Genomic DNA, 26196 nt, shown 5'->3' with positions numbered 1-26196 from the left:
GGGTAGTGACCGAAAGAACGAGATCGTGAATACAAGCGGCTGAAATGAGTTTACTCCACAGGGTGTCTGGGCTCTCCCTTAAAGATAGGGTGAGAAGCTCAGTCATCCGGGAGGGGCTCAGAGTAGAGCCGCTGCTCCTCCGCATCGAGAGGAGTCAGATGAGGTGGCTCGGGCATCTGATGAGGATGCCTCCTGGATGCCTCCCTGGTGAGGTGTTCTGGGCACGTCTAACTGGGAGGAGGCCTCGGGGAAGACCCAGGACACGCTGGAGGGACTATGTCTCTCGACTGGCCTGGGAACGCCTCGGGATTCTCCCGGAAGAGCTAGAAGAAGTGGCAGAGGAGAGGGAAGTCTGGGCATCTCTGCTCAAGCTGCTGCCCCCGCGACCCGACCTCGAATAAGCAGAAGAGGATGGATGGAAAGCACTTAACTTTAGAGCACGATGTTTGTGAAGCTTGAACACCAACCTTTTCCTTTAAGCGTAGGAAAGTCCCTCGGTAAGTGTAATATGTTATCACCATCCAGCAATGGCTCAAGTAAATGAGACCCCTGGACTGTAAGTCCTGCAATGGCTGCCAGCTTGAAGACAGAAGAACAGTTATTTTCGTTAGGTTATTTGATCTTCCCATTGGACGAGTGGATTTATTTCTCCCCCAAGAGCTGAATAGCCCTTTTTAAATCATTAAGCCACCCTGACCCAAGAGTGTTATAAAAAAAAAATATTTATTTGTTCATCACAAAAGGGGGTGAATCAGTAAACCAGTTCAAGTAGTTCAGTTTGCTTCTCCTGTCACCCCTGACCACAAACACAATCCTCAGTTTCTTGGTGGTAAGTCATAATGTCCAATAGCTCAGCTTGGTACCATTTTGAGACTACTAACCGTAGTCTTTACCGTAGCAGAAGTTAGTAGTTCTACTAACAGAACGCTCTGCAGCAACGATTGTGAGTAAGTCTGCAGTCTTGCGCAGGTCAAGCCGAGTGTTAAACAGATTCTGTCAAGCTGCAGGGAGAGATTTCATTAGAGGAGCATCTGCACGGTCGTCTGTGTGGAGTCTGCAAGCTCCCCTGTGTTTGGGTGGGTTTTTCACTTCCAGTGACTAAGGCGTTCCTCCCACATCCTGAAAACGCAGGCGTGTGTTTGAGTGGCCATTCCAAATTGTCCTCTTGTGGGTTTGTGGTATGCATTACAGAAGTCCAGTTGACCCCTAATCTGCATACCCAGTTTATGAAATCAGTGGGGCTTTCTGCCATTTAAATAAGTACAGCAGCAGTCTTGTCATTTTTGAGGATACATGTGAACTTCAGCTTTCCCATTTTAAAGGTGTTCCCCCTGTTTTCTCAACTGGGAGCCAATGGCTTGCTTGTGGAATATGAAGATATGTTTCCATATGAGGGAAGACTGCAAGTCCTGAGAGCAAATCACGCATACAGGTATCATGGCTGTGTTTTCATTTGTTTTTCATAAACTGACAATGGCCCCTTTTTATTTATGTTCTCATTTTATCTTCCCAGTAAAGCAGAAATCGGTGAACTTCTGGAGCTAGCAAAGGCCAATGAGTTGGAAGTAATTCCATTAGTGCAGACCTTTGGGCACATGGAGGTAAGCCCCCCAAAACTCTTCACAGTCTCACCCTCCTGCTTAACTGGTCCTGTTGGTGAAGTGTGCTTTGCCGTGGCGTTCACTTCAGTCTGTGGGCTACTGCACAGATTCACTCCGTCTTGACACACAGTGAAAGATTAGGTACAGTATGTCCAAACACTTGTGGAATTTAGAAATGAGAGCAGTGAACAGCGGCTGCAAGTGTGAACCCTACCGCATATGCAAGGAGAGGCAATACGGTCAGCACTCTATCTGCCTTGGGTTATTCCCAACCATCGCCCCTGGACAGTGTAGTGATTGTGCTAATTGGCTGACATGAGAGAAGCAAAACCCCATCATTAACCTTATTCTCCTGCTCCAATCATGTCAGATTTATTTAGGGGCTCGTTCACTGTTTTGTTGTGGAATCGCACCACAGCCCATCTTAGTAGACACGTTTGCATTGTGGTACTTGTCAGCAGTCATCTGCAGACCCGCAACATCTGCATTACAAAGTCCCTCACAAGCAGTACCTTGACAGCGAGAGCAGTAGGGGAACTCCTGAGGAGGAGGAGGAGGTTAGGAGCAGACGCTGATATGGCGCATTGCTGTACCCACCACATGACAAAGAAACTCAGGATCCCAGATTAGGACCCGAGTGCAGCCATGCCAATGGGCGACACCTCGGCACCAGACTAGTTCAGATGGAATGGAACCAGTGGGAGTTTTTTTTTTTTTTTTTCTGGTAGCTGGAGTGCCAATTCTGCTACCAAGCCCCAGGTTTTCCCTGCAGGTTGGAGGGCTGGATGCAGATTAACGTCATACCCATGACGGAGCAATTGCAGGTTAAGGGCTTTGCTCAAGAGTCACTTTTAGTTTTTGCGGGATTTGAATTACCAGTGTAGATCCCTAGCCTCAGAGCCACCACTCGGCAGTAGAGGAACTCCCGAGGGCCCTCGTAATTCAGACGATGCGGGTTCATGGCTGACCAAGGGCAGGTGCAGTGCCAAATGTCTGAAATGGGACAGATGGTGATGTGATTCCACAACAGAACACTCATCCTGATCCAGGTGACCCAAATCGGAATTACTGGACATGTGAAGAAACTCCCCACTGAAGAGAGTGCTGATTTACCATCAGCCCTTCACAACCATCACACAAATAAACACAATAGATGACAGACGTGTGACGGCATCCCAATTTTTCAAACTTCATATTAACAGGAACAGCCTTAGAAGCAAATGTAGTATCTAACTATTGAAAGTGACCCCTTCAGCGATACAACAGGAAAGCAGACTCGTTTGCGTTGAGATACTAGCACCCCCTGCCCAGATCACTGCACTTGTTATCTTGTCATCTCTCCCGCTCTGCTTGTCTTGCAGTTCGTCCTAAAGCATAAGGAATTCTGCAGCCTGCGGGAAGTCACAACTCTGTCCAATGCGCTGAACCCTCATAAAGACGAAGCCATGAAGCTGGTCCAGGAGATGATTGACCAGATGTTGGCCCTCCACCCAGCTGCACGCTGGCTTCACATCGGGGCTGATGAGGTAAAAGACGACTGGAAGGGAAGGAATGAGTGGCTTCTGCCGCTTTCTTAGTGGATATTGGTGTGACATGCCTTTATTTTTTTATTTGACTCTAGAAGAGAAATAGTAATTCCCCGAATTATGATTCTGTCCTCACACCACCAGAGCAGATATGATCTGCAAGAGGAAGTCTTTTCATCAAAGTAAACATAATAACGGTGAGATTTGCCAACCTGAAGAGACAAGGCCATCCTGTCCTCTGTGATATCTTCCAACCTCTCCTGGGGAATTCCCAGAGGATATGATTTCTACAGAACTGTCATGGATCTTCTCCCAGAGAGCCATTCTTAGCATACCCCCTGTTAAGAGGTGCTCAGGGAACATCCCATGTATGAGCTCAATTGGCTCTTTGTGATCCTGACAAGTAGTGGTCCTTCATATTGTTCAGCTCGTATTATAATGATGTGGAGTGAGCCTGGACTATACCCGACATTGAACCAATTTCTAGCCTGATTTTAGGCCCGAGGCTCACTTGGTCACAGCCCACAATGAACTTTTTCCTTGGCGCGTACACCGACACACCCGTACTTCTAGAATTAATGACTATTGCCACTCAAAAATGTCCCCCCAGAAAGCCCACATTAATATCTAACCTTTCCTGTTTTGGACAGGTGTACTGCCTTGGCGAGGGTGAGGAGTCTAAGGTGTGGCTTTCTCACAGCCAGAATCACCTGAGCAAACTGCTGCTGTCACATCTAGCTAAGGTGGCCAAGCATGTAATCACTACGCATCCCCACGTGAGGCCGCTGATTTGGGATGACATGCTGAGGACCATGGAGGTCAGCTTTCTTGCAGGTAATGGGTTCAAATTGGGCTATTCATGTGCAGTGTGCAAGAAATATAACACAGTACCGCAGGTCAGCCCAGGTGTTCTGATGCTTCCTGGACCACTAGAGTGCAAGGAAACTGTAGCCGCCCATAGTCACACAGCCACCACTTGATTACCGTAGATACTCGCGTATTAGTCGATCTCGCAGATAAGTCGAGTGTATTTTTAAGCCGAAAATTACGAAATTTGTTATGACCCGCGTATAAGTCGAGGGTAAAACTTGACAGCTATCAGAGATAGAGGGCGACAATCAGCTGTTAATGGGGACAAAACTCACTGTCACCTCACAGGCATTCCCTCTGTGCTTGGAGAAATGCTAGACTCGTTGACTCGGCAACTAATCCTTGCGTGTGCGTGAGTTGTGAAATATAAACAAAGGCAAGATGGCATCGATATGTCACAAGGGAGCGAAGCGAGTGCAGAAAAGAAAACACTCGGCAGACGATGTTTTGCGCATTATCGCTGAGTCGGACTGATTTTTCAGAATCGGATTTTATTGACAGTGATCAGGAATCGAGCAAGAGAGTGAGAAGCCGGCATCAGCTGACCAGACACCAGCCGATGCCGCGCCAGCTGATCGGCTGCCAGCTGAACGCATTCGCGCAGCCGATGCACTTACGGCAAGGTTCACATGGGAGGAATACACAGACATTGATCCGTGGGAGCCGAACTGGCTACCGGACTTCACACGACGGCATGGCTTGCTGTTGGACACGACAGATCACCCGCTGCTGGACTACTTCAGGCTGCTCTCTCCTGATGCTGCTTTTCAGCTACTGTCAGACGAGACAAACGGGTAGGCAGAGACATTTTTTGAATCGCGGGCTGCGCTTGCATCGCATTGATAGCGTGCGTTGCCTTGGTTCTTTTGATTCCAAATCTGGTTGCACGTGGCAGCAAATGGTATGTTTGTTATCCAAAACCTGCAAAAGCTAATGCTCAAATTCAAGTATTTCACAGTTTAAAGAATTATTTAATGAAATTAGAAAAAAACTACCTAATTAGCAATAGTATTGCTGGCTTATAATTATTTCAAAGACCATGGGAAACGGCAGATGACCGGTGACTTAACACCGTGAAGCGTGAGTGTACAATGTCATTACCCAAATTCTATTGACAATTGTGTTGCCCCGTGGATAAGTCGACCTTGTTTTTTTGAATGAATTTTAAGGCATAAATTTTTCGACTTATACGCGAGTATCTACGATAGCTTCCTTTTCTAACATTACTTACTGTGGGCTACCCCCAGTCATCATTTCAGCATTAAAAGGACCCCTCAGCCCTCAATGTCATAACTAAAGTAATGTGCAGCAGAGGACCACGGCTGAGAATCGGTCAGCTGATGTTCACGCCGGTGTGTCTCGACAGGTATAGCATGTTGTGTTAATAATGTAAACTGTTCCAATAAATGAACACAGTACTCCTCATTTTACACAACAGCAGTTATCTCTGAGCCGCCGTATGAAACTACAGTAAAGGTTTATAATGACAAACATGGAGAAGAGAAACCATCTAAACTACTACACTATTGGAGAAGACATGAAAAACATCTCCAGGTTCCAATTTACCATTGCATCCCATTCTAATGTGCAAGTAGGGCAGAAAAGTAGCTGAAGCCCCTGCTTAATGTCATCTTAGGCACCCGAATCTCAAGCGTTAGACAACACGGAAACATCAGCATTTAATCACCTGCTTCTATCTACATTGCAGTCTTTCTCTAAATCCGCTTTGAAGATTAAAATGTTGTGCAGGCAGCTTATCATCCCGCACCTCCTTTGATGTCAGTAATTCACTCGTTTCTCAGGCTTTGCGCCTTTCACGATTCACAGGAGCAGCGATCCAAAATTTCAAATTATACCCATACCTTAATTGTCAGACAACTGCTAAAAAGTGAAACTTTGTCACAATTACACAATTGTATAAATAAAGATAAACAAAACACTATTACATCCACTCAGATGTACCGAACAGTATCTAACCATGTTAAAGTTATTTAAGATTTGTGTGATTGTTAAAAAAAAAAACAAATATAGAAAAACAGACGCCAGCTATGTAAAAATTACAATAATGTCACTTTTTACTTTCTTGTACTTTCCAAAGATTCCATTTCGAGATTTTGATTAAACTCAATGTTTTAGACCTCCCTGAGTCCGAAAATACAATTTTTTTGGAATTGTGTGTGTGTGTGTATGTAAACACGATATTTTGAGTACACTTTCATTTAGGTCAACCAAATTTTGCATACAAATATTAGGTACACAGCGTTGATTTCTGTCAACTTTTGGGCTATTTCCATTAACGGGAAGTGGTGCTTTACTTTTTATTCATGGAGCTGCAGACTCCGATTTATTCAGTTTTACTTTTATAATTCTTCATTCTTTTTTCGGCTGCTCCCGTTAGGGGTCGCCACAGCGGATCATCTACTTCCATATCTTTCTGTCCTCATCATCTTCTTCTGTCACTCCCATCACCTGCATGTCCTCTCTCAGCACATCCATAAACCTTCTCTTAGGCCTTCCTCTTTTCCTCTTCCCTGGCAGCTCTATCCTTAGCACCCTTCTCTCAATATACCCCTCATCTCTCCTCTGCACATGTCCAAACCAATACCATCTCGCCTCTCTGACTTTGTCTCCCAACTGGCCAACTTGAGCTGACCCTCTAATGTCCTCATTTCTAATCCTGTCCATCCTCGTCACCCTCAATGCAAATCTTAGCATCTTTAACAATGCCACCTCCAGCTCTGTCTCCTGTGCCACCGTCTCCAACCCATATAACATAGCTGGTCTCACTACCGTCCTGTAGACCTTCCCTTTCACTTTTGCTGATACCCGTCTGTCACAAATCACTCCTGACACTCTTTTCCACCCACTCTACCCTGCCTGCACTCTCTTCTTCACCTCTCTTCCACAATCCCCATTACTCTATACTGTTGATCCCAAGTATTTAAACTCCTCCATCTTCGCCAACTCTACTCCCTCATCCTCACCATTCCTCTGACCTCCCTCTCATTTACACGCATGTATTCTGTCTTTTTTATTTTACTTTTATAATAATTGTTCAATATATTATTCATTTGATTTGTCATTGATGGTTCTTTAATGTACATAATATAAAAATACAATCATTGCCTTGCGGTTTACTCCTCCAGTATCCATCACCATATCTGAGTATAAGAGAATGTCAAGGGGAGACCACTCCTGTTTTTTTTTTTACTTTCATTTTGTTTTATGTAACGTGACTGTTCCTGCCTTAGGGTTAAATTAGGGTTACACACAGTGCTTGCTGGGTTAGGCTCCAGGTTCCTTGCCCTGTATTGGTGGGTTAGGAAGATGGATGGATGTTACATTTTACTTCATATTTTCAACCCTGCACAGTCCACTTCACATGCACTCGCTGTTGTGCCAGCGTCAGGTACAGGCAGGAATCAACCCAGGGAGGGGCACCAGGCCACTGCAGGATCCTTTACCATACACATCGATAGAGGGGCCGATTTGGAATCACCAACCAGGTAAGCAGATGTTTGGGGATGTGCAAGGAAAAACCGATATACATCATATCACCGCCACACTAGTCGACGAGCTGTGAGAATTAAAGCCACGTCACTGGACCCATGGGAGAGATGGTAGTTATGAACGCTGCGCTACGCAACATTCCCGTCATTTCAGGAAATGCCCAAGGAATTATACAAGTTTTACGCATTGTTATTTGGCTCTTAACTTGTTATTTCATAAAGTATTAGACTGAATTCATTCATTTTTGTGTTGATTTGAATGATTGTTAAATGAAGGTGTGAATTTTATTGTGTAGCAGAAAAGAATCACAGGACACTTGACTCCAGTTAACGAGGTGACCCCGCTTAATGCTCATATGACAGCAAGTCAACAATTGTTCGCACGTTGTGATCATTCTCTTTATGCTGGCTGTTCAGCTTTCTCCGCTCACATGTGGAAGGACCGTGTGCCAGGGGGTCACAGTAGTAAAAGTTTCTTTTGTGATCAGATTCTCTTCATGTTTTCAGGGAATAAACATGGCCGCTCCGTTTGTACCAAAGGAGAGCAATGAGCAGTGATCTGTTTTTTTATGGACTGACGGTGTAGCAAAGGCCGAAAATCCCCATAAAGTTCGCGGATGACACTATGGTGGGCGGACTCATCTCGTGCAAGGAGGGTGAGCTGGCATACAGGGACGAGGTGGAGCGACTGTCAGAGTGGTGCAGAGTCGATAACCTGCTCCTCAACGAAACAACAATGAAGGAGCTTGTTATTGACTTTAGAAAAAACAAAACTGACATCCAGCCACTCATCATTGGCGGGGCCTGTGTGGAGAGGGTCCCGGTGTTCAGGTTTCTGGTCATTGAGCTGGAGGATGACCTGACCTGGAGCACCAACACCAAGGAGCTGCTGGAGAAGGCTCAGCAGAGACTGTATTTTCTGAGAATCCTCAAAAAGAACCATCTCCCCAAAAATCTGCTCCTTGCCATTTATCACTGTTCCATCGAGAGTGTGCTCACATACGGACTGTGTGTGTGGTACGGCAACTGCACTTCCTCAGAGAGGAAAGCACTCCATGGGGTCGTCAGGACAGCGGAGAGAACAATTGGCTGTACCCTCCCCACTCTGGAACAAATCTACACCTCCCGATCCCGCAAAAAAGCAATAGACATTTCACAGGATTCATCACATCCCGGTCATTGCCTCTTCCAGCTTTTGCCATCGAACAAGAGATACACAGCAATAAAAACCGGGACCAACCGCCTTAAAAACAGCTTTTATCCAAAAGCAATCATGGCCCTGAACTCCGAATAAAACTGCTCCATATCATTCTCCCAAAGTGCAATATAGACCTTAAGTCAACCAGTACAATTTGTATATATAACAAGTGCAATTCGTATATTTTGTAAAGTACTTTTATTACTATTCGGTTTGTTATTAGTTTTTCTTTTCGTCTTTTTAACTCTTATGCCTCACACTGAGTCGACTACACCTTCAATTTCGTTGTTCCTTTGTAAAAGTGACAATGACAATAAACATCTACCTATATGCCTTATTCTGTGAGAGTAGTTTAAATATATGCAACGTGTATTCAATACTTCTATGGCTGTGCAGGATCACTTCTCTTACGTATACAGGATATATTAGAGGTGAGATATAAAAGACGGCGGGGCAACTTGAAAACATTGTAATACCAGCTTTGAAAGTAAAAGTACAGTATGAATAATCACCTGGGGCCTCATGTATAACGCCGTGCGTAGAACTCACACTATAACATGGCGTAAGCACAAAAGCGGGAATGTGCGTACGCACAGAAAAATCCAGATGCAAGAATCTGTGCGTACGCAAACTTTCACGTTCTTCCACTACATAAATCCCGATCAGCGTGAAAAGTAACGCAGGAGCACGCGCCTTCTGTCCCGCCCCAACTCCTCCCAGAATAATGCCTCTTTGAATATGCAATTCGATATAAATAGCCTTCTGTGGAAGACAATGGGAAAAGCATGGGGGAAAATATAAGAATTTCAGCGAATACCAAGTGGAGGCAAAGGAAAAAACGTACTATTTGTTGGTTTAAACAGTGGAATAATCAACAAAAGGAAGTTGATCGAGTGACATAGTGTCGGAGAAACTCGAAAGCTCACATTCACAAAGTCGCACAGTGCCCAAAATAAAAAAGAAGTTGTCACATATCAAAGTCGCCGTGAAAAGGCGAGTCGTAGCCCACCGTCTGAGTGTCATATGAAAGCTTATTAGGGTACAGAGAAAAAAATAGGCACACAGTGGGGAAAAAAGCACAAAATGTCAACTTTCATCTCGAAATTTCCACTTTAATCACGTAGTTTATTTTGTCATTAAAGTAGAACATCATAAACTTAATCTTAAAATCGTTTATTTTACTAGTTTCTCAAATCCCATCGTAACTAAAGTAGCACATTAAATGCTTTGTTCTGTGTTTGATCTTCTATGTGCTCTATGTGTGTGAATCACTACGTGCGTCCGTTCTTTCTCTTTCTCCGACAGGACACAGAATCCATTACATTCGTGATATTACAGCTCTCTGAATAATTAAAATCCTGAGATGTATACGTGATATCTTTTTCATGATGATAGGAATGAAAGCATGTTATTAAACATGGGAACACGGTGGCGCAGTGCTTGTTCATATCTCACGCAAGAGGCTTGCTGCGCCATGCGTGACCTTCAATGAAATAATTTATCACAGCAGTACTGTCTCTTTCAAACGTACTAACCTCCAATTTCTGTCCTTACTTTTCTTTCTGCAAATACCCAATTGCCACACAATCAGCTTTGTAATAGACGTGAAGCCATCTGTAAGCTTAGAACGCCGATTCTTCAAAACTTTTAAGGAACATTGAAATATCTTCGTAGTACATGTTTAATTATTCTATGTGTCTATCCTTTCAGTGTCGCGTCAGCACCAGCAATAATACAGCGCAAGGCAGGAGCTATCCGCGAACTAGTTAGCGCTGCGGCACTGTGTATGTTTAATTATTAACAATACAGATTATTTAAATGAAGTTAAAGTTTTATCTGTATACTATAAGCAACATATGTTGCTGCATTTTATCTTAAAAATGATATCGTCATCATACGCGCTTTATAAAGTGGTGCAGGTTGTGCAATATTATAACTGTAGTGTAAGTTTACAGTGAGGTGATTATACTTATAAGTACAAACAGTTCTACAAGGAGCACTTGATGGACTGACTGAGTGCGTTTATAGTTCTTGGGATGAAACTGTTTCTGAAACGCGAGGTCCGTACAGGAAAGGCTTTGACGCGTTTTGCCGTGGCTGAGGTAGTGTGTGCTTGAAACTGTATACCGATAATTCTCTTTCCGATCAGCTGCTGCTGTGATTCACACTCAGATACAGTGATATAAATACTCCGAGTGGTGCAGTGAGAGTAATATGGAAAAAGATGATCCGCTGTGGCAACCCTTAACGGGAGCAGCTGAAAGAAGAAGAAGATGCAGTGAGAGTTACAACGCTAAAGCAGTTATGGTATTTGGAATACTATGGCTATTCCCTGGACCATTATATTGCTGCAGGTTAATTACAATCACATGCATTACACTAATAAACAATATGCAGTTAATTTCAGTGTATTTATAAAGCCGCATCAGGAATGTGGGTCTAAGAAAGAAAGGGTAACCACACAGGAACAGTAGCACTGCTTTGACGCTGGGTGCCGCCAGTCTGCAAAACCAAGCGGAGAAATTGCGTACGCCAGGGTATGAGGTACCGTGGAAATGTGCGTGGCTTTACGCCAAGTTTAGGTTTTATACATCGCGATTTGAGTGTGGAAAGTTTCTTACGCAACATTTCTATGCGTACACACCGTTTATACATGAGGCTCCTGGAGATTTGCTCATAAGGATTATTGTAAGCAGTGAAGAAAATCAAAAGGGAGATGGACATTACAGTGTAATCAAAGAACTTGATATAGTCTGAACCCCAAATCATTTTCAAATCCAGTTGTCAAAAGCAGGATGTAAATTAAAAAATGGCACTGCAAAACAATTTTGTAAACCTCTTTTAACACAAATTTGAATTCCTTACCTCTCACTAAAGATTGAAGTTTAGAAAGAAAATCGAACTCTAGGATAGCAAGCAGCTGCACTTGGCCATCTTGTACATGCAGACTGTGATGACATCATGGGTCACATGACCATCAATGGACACAGCAACTGTTGGCAACATAGCCAAAGCCATGCAGAGATAGTTACAAAATTACTGTAACTATACAAAACGAAACACAAAATGATAAGTTAAATAAAGAAGTTGAAACACTGTAGACCCCCAAAAACAAGAAATTGATTCCCGGGAAGGCACAGTGAACAGCAATTACATCAGGTCTGGATTCAGGACATGTGGGTGCTCTAAATGGTTACCAGTGTTAAAAATTTGTTTAACAGTGACATTTATTTTTGCTAATCTTTTCATTTTTAGAATCGGGACTCGGACAAATTGTGGACCCAATGATATGGTACTATAGCCCAGACCTTGATGTGAAGGAAACAGGTAAAGAAATATATATGGTTTTTAATATTTACATCACCCTACATTTACATCTTGTTGTAAAAGAAGTTCAGTTTCAAGTCAGCAACCAATGGCTACATAGCAGTGGTTCCAGTGACCAACGTTGGCATCTAAGCCATGCCATCTCAGGGAGGAGGGTGACAACCTGAGGGATTCCTCTGGACAGGCCAATGGTGCGATCGCCCAGAGTCAAATGTAAATGGCAGTGGGGGCCGAGAAATTCTCTATTTGCCCAATTTGGAGAGCTCACTGTTTGTCACAACAAAGTCCTAAGCCCACCAGTGCCATCTCAGAAGGGAAGTGACACCCTCAGTGATTCCTCATCACAGACATATACTTTAACCCTTAAACTGCCGGAACCAGCTATAGTCGGTTCCCAATGCAATTTGCCAGCACACCAGAACCAAGTATATTCAGCGACGTACATTCACTGAACGCCGCAGCCGGCTATATTCAGTTCCCAGTGCAATTTGCCAGCACGCCTGAGCTGATCAGTCAGCTGGCACCCCCTGCAGCCTCACTGTCCCTGGGATTGAGCCGCTGCACTAGACGAGCCTGCAGTCCTCAGCGTTGGCCTCTGTGTGCTCGCGTGCAGCCAATTCAAGTGCAGTTGGCTCGGTGATTTACTGGATATCATCAATGGCGTCAGTTGCACCTTGTACATATAATAGATTGTTGCAGTCGTTTGTACAGTTCATTGGCCGTGTGTAAAATGATCGGTATTGCAGTAATTGTGATGCTCTTTGCTTGAATAAAATGTGTTGCATTAAAATTTCACTTTTTCTTGGTGAATTGCGACGTTTTCTTAAAAAGTGCAGCAAAAACGTATTCGGTGTCCAGGGGTGCATTAAGCCCTTACCAAGTATGTGGCAGTTTAAGGGTTAAATCAAACAATTGCTCTTTCAGTTCCTGATTACAGCTCGCTGTGTGACCCCAAGTAAATCACTTGACCTATTAATGAAACAAAAGTACGGCAGTGCATCCTGATTTTACAAGTTGCCTTGGGGATAAGGGCATCAGGCAAAGTACATAGTAGTAACAGCTATAACTAATGTTATTTTACATTATTCTCTGTAAACTAATAATATAAAAAGAGTGTCTGCCTGTCTCGCTCTCCCTCTGTCACTACACGTCGTTTCTTTTCTTTCAGTTAATTTAATTGAAAAGTATCAGCACGGTGGATTCTCAAGGCTGTGGATCGCCAGCTCTTACAAAGGCTCCACAGGGGCCAATCAGTGCGTAACTCTCATAACGCACCATCTGGACAATCACCGACAGTGGCTGCAGGTGGTCCAAGCACTGCCCGAAGGCTCCGTGGAGTTGCAAGGAATCGCCCTGACTGGGTGGCAGAGGTAAAGCCTGCGTGATGTGACTTTTCATTGTCTGATTAAGACGCCTAATCGACGGTAATGCAAATTCATGCTTTAATGTACCTTTTATACCGACACCTTCATCAGTAAGAGTGATGGAAGTCACAAGCTGTATGTGGCTAATTTGTGTTATCTATGATGACTTACAAGATAAGGATTCCCCCCAGGTTTAGCAGTAGTATAATAAGCGACTTACTCGGGCAGAGAAGGGAGTTGAGCCGGCCACCTTGTGTCCCTACACCATACTGCCTGGTGCTTTGGGCGCCTGGCTTCTGACCTTCATCTTTCCATTCATGCATTTAGTCTTCAATTTAGGGTCACAGGAGTAAGAGCCTACCCTGGCAGCAACAGCTTCATGACAGGAGCCAACCCTGGATAAGCCCCCCAGGATACTGCAGACTACACTTTCTCACGCAGTGCCAGTTAGCCTAACGCAAGTCTTATGGCTTTGGGAGAAAAGCAGGTGAACCTGAAGAAAAAGCCGTGCCGACGTGAAGAAAACGTGACAAGCCCAAGCAAATGGTAACCGGGCTGCCACTCAAAGCCAGTCTTCTGGAGCTGTGAGACAGCACTGCTAATGACTGCCATTATTACCCCCTTCTGATCTCGGTGCTTAGCAAGAAATGTCCCACATGAACAAAGAAGTGAGAACAATGAAAATAAATTTGGAATACAAACTGTAAGTAAAAGATTACTATCATAACACATCCTTAATTAAACCACGGTTCACGGTTGTGAGGGGTAGAAACTATTCCAGCAGCATCAAACTTCTATGAGCCGAGGCCATCACAAGGGCAACCGAGAGTCAACTACTGTATTAACCTAACACAAGTGTCTTTGGGCTACAGCAATTAAGATGGAGTAACCAGGGGGAGAAAATACACAGACCCCATAAAGGTGAGGAGAACGTGACAGCAAACTGGGCTTACAGCTCAAAAATGGTCTCCTGAAGCTGTGAGCAGCTCCACGCTGCTCTCCATGAAGTTCATCATTAACAAAACCAAAATGCAAAACTAGTTCATCTTGATAACCGTGACTTAACGTACATTATCTAAATAGCACAGTGGGCACCTCCTGTAGCGTCATAAACACTCAAAAGCCACTTTTGTGTCATCTTTCGGACTGGAGATGTGAGCTAATGGTTGCTTTGTGCTCTGCAGGTACGACCACTTTTCAGTGCTGTGTGAGCTGCTGCCCGTTGCAATCCCATCCTTGGCTGTCTGCCTTCAGACTGTGCAACACGGTAAGGGGGAAAGAGGTGGGCAAGCAGGAGGGATGACTTGGCTTGGCTTCACTTGAGCAAAATATGTGCCACAATTTATGATGGATATACCTCAGAGCAGGGTGGTCTACAAAGTTGCTCCTGGAGAGCTGTAGTGGCTAGAGGTGTGTGTTCCTTCACGATTACTTAATTTGGGACTAATCTTTGCCGACAGCTGATCTTTTTTAAATTTTATGGTTGGTTATTATGTTCATTCTGTTAGGTCAGGTCATTCTTGCATTGTAGATTTTTTTCCTTGTCTTGTTAATTTGGCTCATGAACAGATCTCTGGGAGGTAGCAGTCAGTAAAAACTGAGCATGTACGGGTATGCCGTGAGGTGAGCCACTCCAGAGACTCTTCTGGCTCACAAATTCTATCCAGCAGGGGGCGCTAGCTCCCTGGTTGGAATAAGTTCTTTTGTAATTGCGGCGTGGTACATAACCCAAAACTATTTAAAGGCGATACCCCTCCCTTAGTGATACGGTGGTAAGAAATCACATAGGAGAAATAACTTGGCTTTCTTTAATGACGGTTTATGCGGCATAACAGACGAGGAAGCCATGACAAGACCGTCACCAAAGTGGGGGCCTGATGTATAAAGTCTGCCATTTTCATCACTGCACTGGAAGGATTTTCCAGATCGGATGACGTTATCTCCCATCCGTCCGTCGGCTTCAAAGGTGTGTCGGGCAATGTTCCAAGGCTTTACAGTGATCCCTCGCTATATCACGCTTCGCCTTTCGCGGCTTCACTCCATCGCGGATTTTATATGTAAGCATATTTAAATATATATCGCGGATTTTTTGCTGGTTCGCGGATTTCTGCGGACAATGGGTCTTTTAATTTCTGGTACATGCTTCCTCAGTTGGTTTGCCCAGTTGATTTCATACAAGGGACGCTATTGGCAGATGGCTGAGAAGCTAGATTGCTTACTTTTCTCTATCTCTGTCTTGCGCAGACTTTCTCTGATCCTGACGTAGGGGGACTGAGCAGGGGGGCTGTTCGCACACCTAGACGATACAGACGCTCGTCTTAAAATGCTGAAAGATTATCTTTACGTTGCTACCTTTTGTGCAGCTGCTTCCTGAAACAACATGCTGCACAGTGCTTCGCATACTTAAAAGCTCGAAGGGCACGTATTGATTTTTGACTGAAAAACAAACTCTGTCTCTCTCTCTCTGCTCCTGACGGAGGGGGTGTGAGCTGCCGCCTTCAACAGCTTTGTGCCGCGGTGCTTCGCATACTTAAAAGCAAACAGCCCTATTGATTTGTTTGCTAGAGATTGTTTTCTCTATCTATGTGACATTCTGTGCTCCTGACACGCACTCCTTTGAAGAGGAAGATGTGTTTGCATTCTTTTAATTGTGAGACAGAACTGTCATCTCTGTCTTGTCATGGAGCACAGTTTAAACTTTTGAAAAAGAGACAAATGTTTGTTTGCAGTGTTTGAATAACGTTCCCGTCTCTCTACAACCTCCTGTGTTTCTGCGCAAATCTGTGACCCAAGCATGACAATCTAAAAATAACCATATAAACATATGGTTTCTACTTCGCGGATTTTCTTATTTCGCGGGTGGCTCTGGAACGCAACCCCCGCGATGGAGGAGGGATTACTGTATACTCTTTCTCCATGTGCAGGCCCCCACTTAGGTGAATCATAAAAGATGATCCAATGTCAAGCTGACTCTGACACACAGAAATAGTGCATGTTACCCATTTTGCAGTTGTCCTTAACTTGTCTCGTCTTAAAATGCTTGCGTAGCAGTTCTAAATGCTGAGCCCCTGTACTAAACCTGGCTTTGTGTTAGCTGTACATGTGAGAAGAAAAGAAAAGCAGATTTAAATATCTGCACAGAGCACAGTGACATATTAAACTTATATTCTGATTACGCAAGTATATATCACTTTTTACCATTTAGTGGCCAACGTTTTGTATGCTACCGCTCACCATGCCCACCCCGTGACTGACCAGAGGAAATACAGACAACCTGTGAGATGGCTGACCCATGTCGCTATCTGATTTTCTATAAGTGCTCCACTTAAAAAATCTTGGCGACCAGTAAACTGTCTCTCGTTTCTTCTGCTGTATACTACGGTGAACTTTGTGCCCCACAGACTGGGACATTGTTGTGGCCTGATTTAGGAACCAACGTGAGTTATGACTTTCTTTTCTATTTGCCATCAGGAGACTTCACAGAGGAGGCAGAAGCTGCAGTCAGACGAGTCCTGGGAATTTCAGACATGGAAATTGACAAATATGTCAGGTAGAAAATCGCAGTTATGCCGATACACTGCAATGAAACATGAGCTTTGTGGTTCTGTTGTCCCACCATTATGCTTACATTTTCAAATTTGATTGGCTCCTGAGCATTTAAATGTGCACACCTCTCGAAATACTGTAACTTATTAATGAAGTTTTTTTGTTTTGTTTTTCTTTTCATGTGTAGAGAAGATTTAGGGACCTTCCCAGGTTGTGACATCGCCAAGCTTGTGACTCAAGTGAGCGCTTATTTAAAAGTGACAGTGGACAACTTTCTGGAAGGCAACAGGTAAGAAGCACAAGCTGTTTGTTTATTACAGGGTATTTTGTAGTTTCTCAGGTAAATTATTAACTTAATAAATTATATCATTAATTGAAAAAATGACAATGGTCCTTGGAAAATAGGTTCTTCATTTATACTCAACTGCCAACCCACAAAGACACACACCTCAGAACAGGTGGCAAACGACAAAGCACTCAAACATCTGGGAAAAATGGCATTTAACTTACTTTTAATGCTGGCTTAACCTCATACCTACACAAGTTCAAGTCATGTTGGGGAGCATGCACTGGTATTGCATGTTTCTGCACCCACCACACGACGGAACAGCTCGGGATCCCGGTTGGCAACCCCCCAGGCAGACACGCGGTCCAGGCCCACCCTCCAGAAATGACCCTCTATCTGCTGCAGCCAGGTGTTATGTGGGAGACCCCTTGGCCTGGTCCAGCCAATCAGGTCCTCAACAATGAGCTGGATCACCCTCAGGGAATCGCACCACATGGCCGTAACTGACGCTCCCTCACAGTGCAGGTAATGAGCCTCATTTGGGACTCACAAAGTGAGCAACACAAAGTCAAACCAACGGTACCCAAGGATTCTCTGAAAAGAGACAGCGCTGAAGGAATCCAGTCTTCATCTCAGGTCACTGGATAACATCCATGTCTCACAAACATGGAGCACCAGGACTCTAAAGACTTGGATCTTTGTCCTTTTGCAGAGATATAGGGGGCACCACACATCCCTTTCCACACATATGAAAAATACTATAAAAAGATTTATAATCTAATTAAGATACACACATCCCTTTCCACACATATGAAAAATACTATAAAAAGATTTATAATCTAATTAAGATAGACAGATATGAAAGGCACTATATAGTAGACAGGAAATGTATTACATAAAATAGACAAAGTGGAATGGCTCTACAGTATTTAAAATAGACAGATGTGGAAGACACAACATGAAATTAAATAGACGGGATGTGTCCAATACAAAATTGATATGGACTGGCAGCATATAATTTGATGTTAAAGGCACCAAATACAATTGGATAGCTGTACAACGCACTGTATGAAATTATGTAAAGGCATTATGTAAAATTTAAAAGACAAGAATAGTACATATGAAAGAAACTATAGAATTATCTAGATGTGAAGGAAACAATATGAGACTGCAATAAACTAGTTGTACAGAGAAGCGTGAAAGGCACAATCTGATAAGATATAAAAAGCAGTACAAGATATACAGAGAACAGAAATACACTACATAATTGATAAACAGAACATAAAGGCACTATATAACTGGTAGGTAGGTAGATACAAAGGCACCTTCTATCTATCTATCTAGACTTGAGGTAGGCCTGCAAGTCATTATATAGGGTGGTCCAGATCTAATTATGTAATTTTCAATACGCTATTATTAAGTTTATTACATAGAGAATTCACAGCACCTGCTCTGCACATAAAGATTCACTTAAAATTCTTTTTGTTGCCAATAGATGGCAGCACCTGCCCTGCATTCCAAAATGGCGGGGAGCCGGTTGTCAGTCGAACAGTTGCATAATTAGATCTGGACCACCCTTTATAATGATGAATACATAAGAAAGGCACTATATACAGTATATTAAATAGCCAGTGCCATCTTATATCCTCTGTAATTTGTAAATCCTAGCAGGTTTGTGTTTATGTAACATTAGCTCCTGTTCCCAGCCAGCCTTGCCTTGCAGTTTGTCACTGGATATCTGGGAAGGGGCTTCTGTGGCAGCTTAAGTGAAATTGAAGAGCTCAGTTCCAAAATCAGCTAAGTACAAAAGATAAATTTTGGAGATAAATAGGAAAATCTGGGTCCGTAAGTAGATTTTGAAACTAAATCCCTAAAACTATAGTGCTACAGTGTTGCAATTAGCAGGTTTTGAAGCTCAAACATATTTTCGGCGCATGACCAACTGCATGAAAAGTCACAATCACGTGTTCACTAAATTTTACTAATTAGCAGATTTTGGAACTCACATCTTCAGTTGTCACCCCAAGTAAGTTCCAGAGTCTCATCATGCTGCCAGGCAGCCATCTCTGTTAATTTAGCAGTTATCATCGCCCAACATTACTCCCCCCAGACTGGCAGATCCAGGGTGTGAATCTTTAACAGCCCCTGTATGTCAGTGGACCATTTTTATAAAGCACAACATAGCGGAGGTTAAGAGTTTACACAGGAGACATCGCAGGCCTGCACCTTCCTGTCCTCAGTTTGTCAGTGAGACACACATTAAAAATGCCCGGTGTTTGCCACAGAAGGTTATGTTTGCCTGGCAGATCTCACTACTTAATCTTCTCACCTCTGCTGCCATTTGAAAAGACATAATGGTGTTAAAAAAATCAAACCCACATGCTCAGAGTGTCACTTTCCGGCTGTTTCCTGTGTGATGTTTGCACCCATTGCCTGGTAATGTATTTAAAAACAGCACTTTGCAGACCTTTTGTTTTTTTGGACACATTAGCTAAAAAGTCATTGAAGAGGTAGACAAACCTCAGTGTCCTGCCTGCTCCCAGCGTGTCTTTTCTTGTGTTCTGTTAGTTCTTATATTCGTTTATTTTCACTCCCTGAGCACCTTGTGTGTGTGTTTTTTTCCTTAAAGGTTTATTGGTGGTTGGTTCAGCCAGTACCACAGAAAACACAAGTTTGTCCACCCTCTCCTGGTCCAGCACTTTGAACCAGAAGCACACGAGTAAGTATACTAACATGAAGTAATGTTGTTTCAGATACTACAGTCAGTGTGTTAGAGAAGAGAAAGAGGAGGAGGAGGAAGAAGAATCCAGAAGTGGCAGCACTAGAAGGGACAGAGAGATTTAGAGAGAAAGAACAGAAGAGAGGGTATCAGCAATGTAGGACACCTGGAGGGGCAATTGCATCTCTTTTGGTAGTCCAACAAATGGACTACTTAACTAAAAACATATCAGACCTGTAATGGTTTTAGCAAATTCTCCCAACATTAAATCTGAGCAACAGTACAGATTACTTGGAAATTACAGTTTACAGTGAACCCTCATTTATCACGGTTAATCCATTCCAGACTCTACCGCAATAAATGAATTTTCGCGAAGTAGGATTCTTTATTTATAAATCGAATATTTTCGCAGTTAGTGTATAGAAAACCTGTTTACGACTTTCTAAATAAGTTTTTTTAACATTAGAGCCCGCTAGACATGAAATAACACCCTTTAGTCACAATTACACTCGTATTACCCAATATATTAGACAAAATAAGACGTTACAAATATCATATTATGATATTTAATTACACACAGTTCTTACACACAACCACTAACCTATGAAGGCACAAGCTCAGTAGGAGAGTCTTCAGGTGGTGCAGTATCTTCAGCAGGTGCGTCGTTGTCTTCTTCCGCTGAAGCAGTACTAGGAGTAGGCAGTGGGTGTCTGGGTGCGCAGCTGAAGAACATCTTGATAGGCAGTTGCTGGCGCTGTCTTTTCATATGCGTGAGGAGGCTTTTGTAGGGTATTGCCATCTTTGATCATATCCAAGAGTTTCACCTTCTCCTGGATGGTAAGCATCTTCCTCCAGCGCTTAGTTTCATTGTCAGATGGCTTAAAAAAAGCAGCACGTTTAGGAGCCATCGTGGGGCTTTGATAAAAGTTCTCAGAAAACACATGCGTAGTGACGTAAGCGTGTATGAGAAAAAAATCGTGATAGAGTGAAACCGCGAAAATTGAAGCGTGATATAGCGAGGGATCACTGTACTTGGAATCAACCTATGAACAATAAACACACCAATTTCCATTAAAATCATGGAGCACCAGACAATGGCTGTGGAGTTTGGGGTCCGTGGGGACATAGCTGCTCCCGAGCGTATCAACGTTTATTGATTGTGCCATTGACAGTGGTGTGTGTTGAGCCATAGTTTTCTATTTCTTATATTATGCAATATAAACATTTCCACTCATCGCTTGTCTTTTTGTGCGGCTTTTGAGTTGAATATATATGATTCAGTATCACGCTACACACTTCAGTTCAAATGTAAAAGTAAAATCTGAAATTGGGTGGAGTTGCTGGCCGTAGTGTTTTATTGTTTTAAATCAACCACACTTGACTTGTGGTAGCAGTCCCACAACGTGAAAAGGAAAACTCCCAAGAGTGTTGAGGGTGCAGAGCAGGCTTTATATTCTCTTGTACTGGATGTCCAGCTCTTTTACAACATCCTTAATGAAGAAGCTTTGACAAAAACACTTACTGTTTCAGGATGCTTGCCAAGTGGAATTCTGTTGCAGAGGAACTCAAAGAAGCACTCGCTAGGATCTATTATCCTGACGCAGTTGAAGAGTGGATGGAAGAGCACGTGAACCCATCACTGGGCAGGATTCGGGATCTGGTTCATGACATTGCAGAAGCCAAAGGAGATCAAGCCTAAAGCACGTTAGGGGGTCTTCAGCAGTCATGACGTTTGTTTCGGCAAGATGACCGAGACTGCAGTTTCTGATCTGCTTGTGATTGTTCTGCACAGTAGACCTTAAGATCTTTCTCTGGAAATGGTCTGTTATTGTGACATTCATTTGTACCCTACAATGGGCCCACTCATCTAGCAGGGAGAGGCACAGCCTGAACGGCCTTAGTGCTTAACCAAACCTACATCATGAGAGTACAATTGGAGGAAAGGTCACACAAAATGTTCAGGCTTGATCCCGGCCCTGGGGGGCAAAACCACTGGTGCTTCTTCTACATGCAGTAGATACATACCATCCCAAGCCCTCTTGACCTAAAAGAAGGTTCACAGGAGAGCAGGAGCATTGATCACAAACGCTGAACACTGAGCCAGTCCATCACCAGACACACACAAACACTGGGGTCACTTTACAGGGTTGTTACTGTCACACATACAGAGTACAGTGAAATATGTACTTGGATGCAATAATCAACATGCAATATGTCGCCACTCTCCTGCAACGTGATCATAAATAAGAACTACCTGACCTCAAGACAGCTATCTACCTTACCTGGGAAATCCAAAAACACCGTTTACAGCACTATCTACCTACCACTAGGATGCTAAGTGTCATTCACATCGACTAAAACTTCTCCGAGGCATTGGTTATTACAGTACACATGACCAGCAGCTTGCATTTCTACTGCTAGGGACAACTGTAATATCTTAATAATTGTAACAGTTTCTATCCATCATCAATCCATGTTGGCTTTCATCGTAACCCTCAATTTCCCAGATCTCCCACTATACAGAACTTGTTGTTGCCATTATATATTTATCAAACTAGGGAAAACTGGGAAATGGGTTTTTTTTTTTGCCTCCGCTTTGCTCGATCAGCTGCTGGATGATCTGCATCTCACGTGACTCATTTCTCTCATATCACCTATGTCCATATATTCGCTCTCTTTTTGCTTTTACCTTTTCGTCAATATCGAACCGAATTTTGATTCCGTGTTTGGAATAGCATTGTGACAACACAACGTATAACTGCCCACAAGTGAATATCGTTTCTTTCTCTCTACAAGAAATGTGTCTGACAATATCATTCACACAAATGAGAAATGATTGAACCGTGTGTGTGGTTATGTGGGCAGGACTTTTCCAAATCTCTTTGCATAAACTCTCGTGGGGCTTCCGGCCCCGGGCGTGGTTACATCTCTTGACACAGACTCGTCTCGCAGGACGTGAAAGTGTCTCCCTCCCTGTGACAATCGCGTCTCGTTACCTTCCAAGAATTTTTTTTTTTTTTATATAACAGAGAGATAGTAGAGTCATCAGTAAACCAAACCACATGTCTTTGAGGACAGGAGGGGAAACTGACAACAGTCACAGGAAGAACAGGCAAACATCATAAAGACAACAACTGTTCATATCTTATATATAAATATCTACGCATGGAAGTGCGAGGCTACAGCATGAAGCTGAAAGAAAGCGACTCCATCAGGAAAGTTAAATCGCTGAGGAAAACTTGCTTAGCCGCTAATACACAAGTAAGGTGAGCACATTGCCAAAACAAAACTGCCAACAAATATTTCTTGTGACGATTTCAAAAGTTTCTTGGACCCCAGGTTTTTCACAGCACGGGCTCACACAGCTAGTGTATGTATAAATTGCATATTAGTGTGTGTACATATATACATATATGTATATATTGCGTCCCACCACACGTTTTCTAGAACCAGGAATATAACTGAAAAAGTAGAAGCAGGGTTAAGGGGTTGGATGAGTGCTGGCATTTTGACTTCAGTATCAACACCAGCTTTCAGACCTCAGTGCCCATATGAAAGCCATTCCAAAGCAACCGCCAGATGATTCCAAAACTCCCGTCCTACGCCAGTCTCCCTGGTGCATCACTACTCCCTTGATAGCAGTAAACTCCCAATGATGTTGCAAAGCAATTGTAATGATGGGGTGGGGGGGTAATGAGATTCGGGTGGTTTTGGGGACCCAACCCCCCCCCATGAAGGTCCGATGGCGTTGAAGCGTGCAGTTTCATTTCGTGAAGTGAAAGAAATGGACATTTTCCACTACTACAATAACGAATGTCGATGGACGGTTATTTTGGGGTTGGTACTGAGAGGAATGCTGACATTTATTCCCGAAATGCTGGTATCGTACCATTTTCAAATATGTGTTTTTTTCCAGTACTATATACCACGCAACCCTAGTAAGTGGTACTTCATGCAAGTTGATTTGTTTTTTTATTCAATAAAATGAAGTTCTGCACCTTGACATAGTGTTATTGTTTATCAGGGGAGTGCCAACATATCATACATTGGTCACTACTTGTTACTGGATTCTGTTTGTTTATGCACAGTGAGGACATTAATGTTGTGACCCCAGAAAATGACAAAGACGCAGCCGTCTGTCATTTTCTTCTGCTACTATAATGTGAGCAGGCCACACTCTTTATTGTACACATGTATTTTGACAATTAGCATGGCAGAAAATTAAATAAAGACAGCTTTTGCATTATGCAGAATATTTGCCAATTGCATGCCCAAGTGAAAAGGTCCCTACCCACAATTTTAATGTTTTCTTTGTCTTGTGCACAAGTTTATAAAAGATTTTTTTTTTTTTTTTTTATGAAATACACAGGCAACTTCATTCAATAGACAGGAATATTAAAACTGTCTTTAAAATTGAAGTCTGGGTACGAGCAGGAGTTCGTTTCCAAATGAACGACGTTTAGAATGACTCTTTGCCGTTACAATGGGTTCTATGTTACAAAGAGAGTGAACAATGATACCAGTTTACCAAAGTACACCGGAGGAGCATTTCTAGAATTCTCAAACCCACTTAATCCAGTTGAGGCACGAGACCCAAGGCAGGAAGCAGTCCTTGACAGGGAGACACTGAGGTCCACACAGCCATACTCACTCATGGACAATTTAGAGACGGGTGTGTGGAAGGAAAACTAGATGGCTTTGAGGTGAGGTGAACTCACGCAGGCACAGGGAGAACATGCAGACTGCACAGCGACAATTGTACACCTCAGCGCACGGATATCATGAAGCCACAGTGTGTGCCCCACAGACACTGGGGAAAAATTTTGTTTCTTCTTGTAAAAACATCAAAATTTCATCCGCTTTGGCTATTGTCACATTACATGACTTCTAAACGGAGGTGATGTCAAAGAGACAACTGCAGTAAGTCAGTCTGCACAACTCGCAAACGCTGGGGATGTCAAATGATGCGTCCGCGTGATGACTTTCCAGTACAGTTTCATATTTCACAAATATCCCGCGTTTGTCCCTTTTTCTGATAGCCAATAACATGCTGCCCGATGGACCTGGTGGTTACGTGAAGGGTTTACTGGTACAGCATGTGCAGCAAGCAACCTCTGCCCTTTTGTTCCATTCTATAGTGGTACATAAAACACAACCCAGTTGACAGACAAACATCTCTTCTAATTGTGAGGTACCCACCAACCACTTACCTTTATCTGGTCAGCTCGGGCAGAAAGACTTTAGCTGCAGAAGATAAACAGATAACTAAAACTCAGAAGGACTTGAACTGTAGCGTTACAATCTGCATGGTACTTCTGGGTGGGGGCTCGTTGGTTGTCAGCCTTCATGCACACAGAGCACATCCCTACAATTTAGGGCAAAAATTGGTTTGATTCTGTTGGGGCAAGTCACAGACTAGTTGGACTGGTATGACGGACGGACACAGCAGCATGCCAGGACTTCCTACAACTCACTCAAATTATTTCAATGAACTCGGCCACTGAAAACTGCTGCCAAAGTTGTGTACTGTGACATGGCCTTTAAACATCCCAACATTAGAAGATAAGAAAAAAAGGAAACAATGAACTGCAACGAACAAACCACGGGGACCACACAGCACAACTGGTCACTTTCTTTTTTTTTTTCCTTTTACTTCAAGTATTCTGAAAGAAAGCAGTGATTAGCGCACGTTGTAGAGTTGTACATTTGCATAGAAATCAGTTTATAATACAATGAATAGAGCAACCTTAAAAATAAGGCCAAGCCCTGACGTAATACTACCTATAATCCAAACGTCGCAGTGCCAGACGGTCTTTTCCTACTTTGATCTTCTCCATGCGTCTGAGAGCGTTAGTGAATCCCACCACGAGATGCCACAATCCGGTATGACAAAGCAATTTGGATTCAGCAGGCCAGCGTGGCCAGTAGAGCAGCACATTTACAATTCTACTCACGACGGCCATAAAAGCGAGCTCATATTTTCTGCAGCTAAGCCCCAGTGGCTTCAGGCTGCCAAATACTTCAGCAGATTAAAATTCCTTCACATGTAGAAGCCCCCCCCCCCCTTTTTTTTTTTTTAAAAAACATCTATAGCATTTACTTAGATCTATATGGACGCAATATATTTAATCTTGTATTAAAAAACAATCTAGCAGCTATGTGAACAAAAGCCTTCAGTAAAATTCCGTTTTTTTCCCTTAAAAGCTAGTGATTACGGTAAAAAACTAAAATTATACAGTACCAAAAAAAA

The 26196-nt window shown here is 43.2% G+C and overlaps 1 protein-coding gene across 4 annotated transcripts in view; it reads left to right on the top strand.

Moving 5' to 3' along the window:
- Positions 1-23886, top strand: part of hexdc (hexosaminidase (glycosyl hydrolase family 20, catalytic domain) containing) — a 30407-nt gene extending 6521 nt beyond the window's left edge. The window contains exons 3-13 of one of the 4 annotated variants that reach the window (XM_051936509.1): positions 1323-1432; positions 1514-1601; positions 2963-3127; positions 3778-3961; positions 11960-12031; positions 13200-13401; positions 14580-14662; positions 16867-16945; positions 17129-17230; positions 19857-19946; positions 21477-23886. In XM_051936509.1, coding sequence (XP_051792469.1) covers positions 1323-1432; positions 1514-1601; positions 2963-3127; positions 3778-3961; positions 11960-12031; positions 13200-13401; positions 14580-14662; positions 16867-16945; positions 17129-17230; positions 19857-19946; positions 21477-21645 — 1344 coding nt within the window. In that variant the 3' untranslated portion in view covers positions 21646-23886. The remainder of the gene's footprint in view (positions 1-1322; positions 1433-1513; positions 1602-2962; positions 3128-3777; positions 3962-11959; positions 12032-13199; positions 13402-14579; positions 14663-16866; positions 16946-17128; positions 17231-19856; positions 19947-21476) is intronic. The other 3 variants (XM_051936508.1, XM_028819775.2, XM_028819773.2) reach the window with 3 other exon arrangements.
- The last annotated feature ends 2310 nt before the right edge of the window (positions 23887-26196 follow it).

Source organism: Erpetoichthys calabaricus, chromosome 14 (genome assembly GCF_900747795.2).
Source record: "Erpetoichthys calabaricus chromosome 14, fErpCal1.3, whole genome shotgun sequence".
In the NCBI taxonomy this organism is placed as follows: Eukaryota; Metazoa; Chordata; class Cladistia; order Polypteriformes; family Polypteridae; genus Erpetoichthys; species Erpetoichthys calabaricus.
This window is presented reverse-complemented; position numbering and strand designations above follow the sequence as displayed.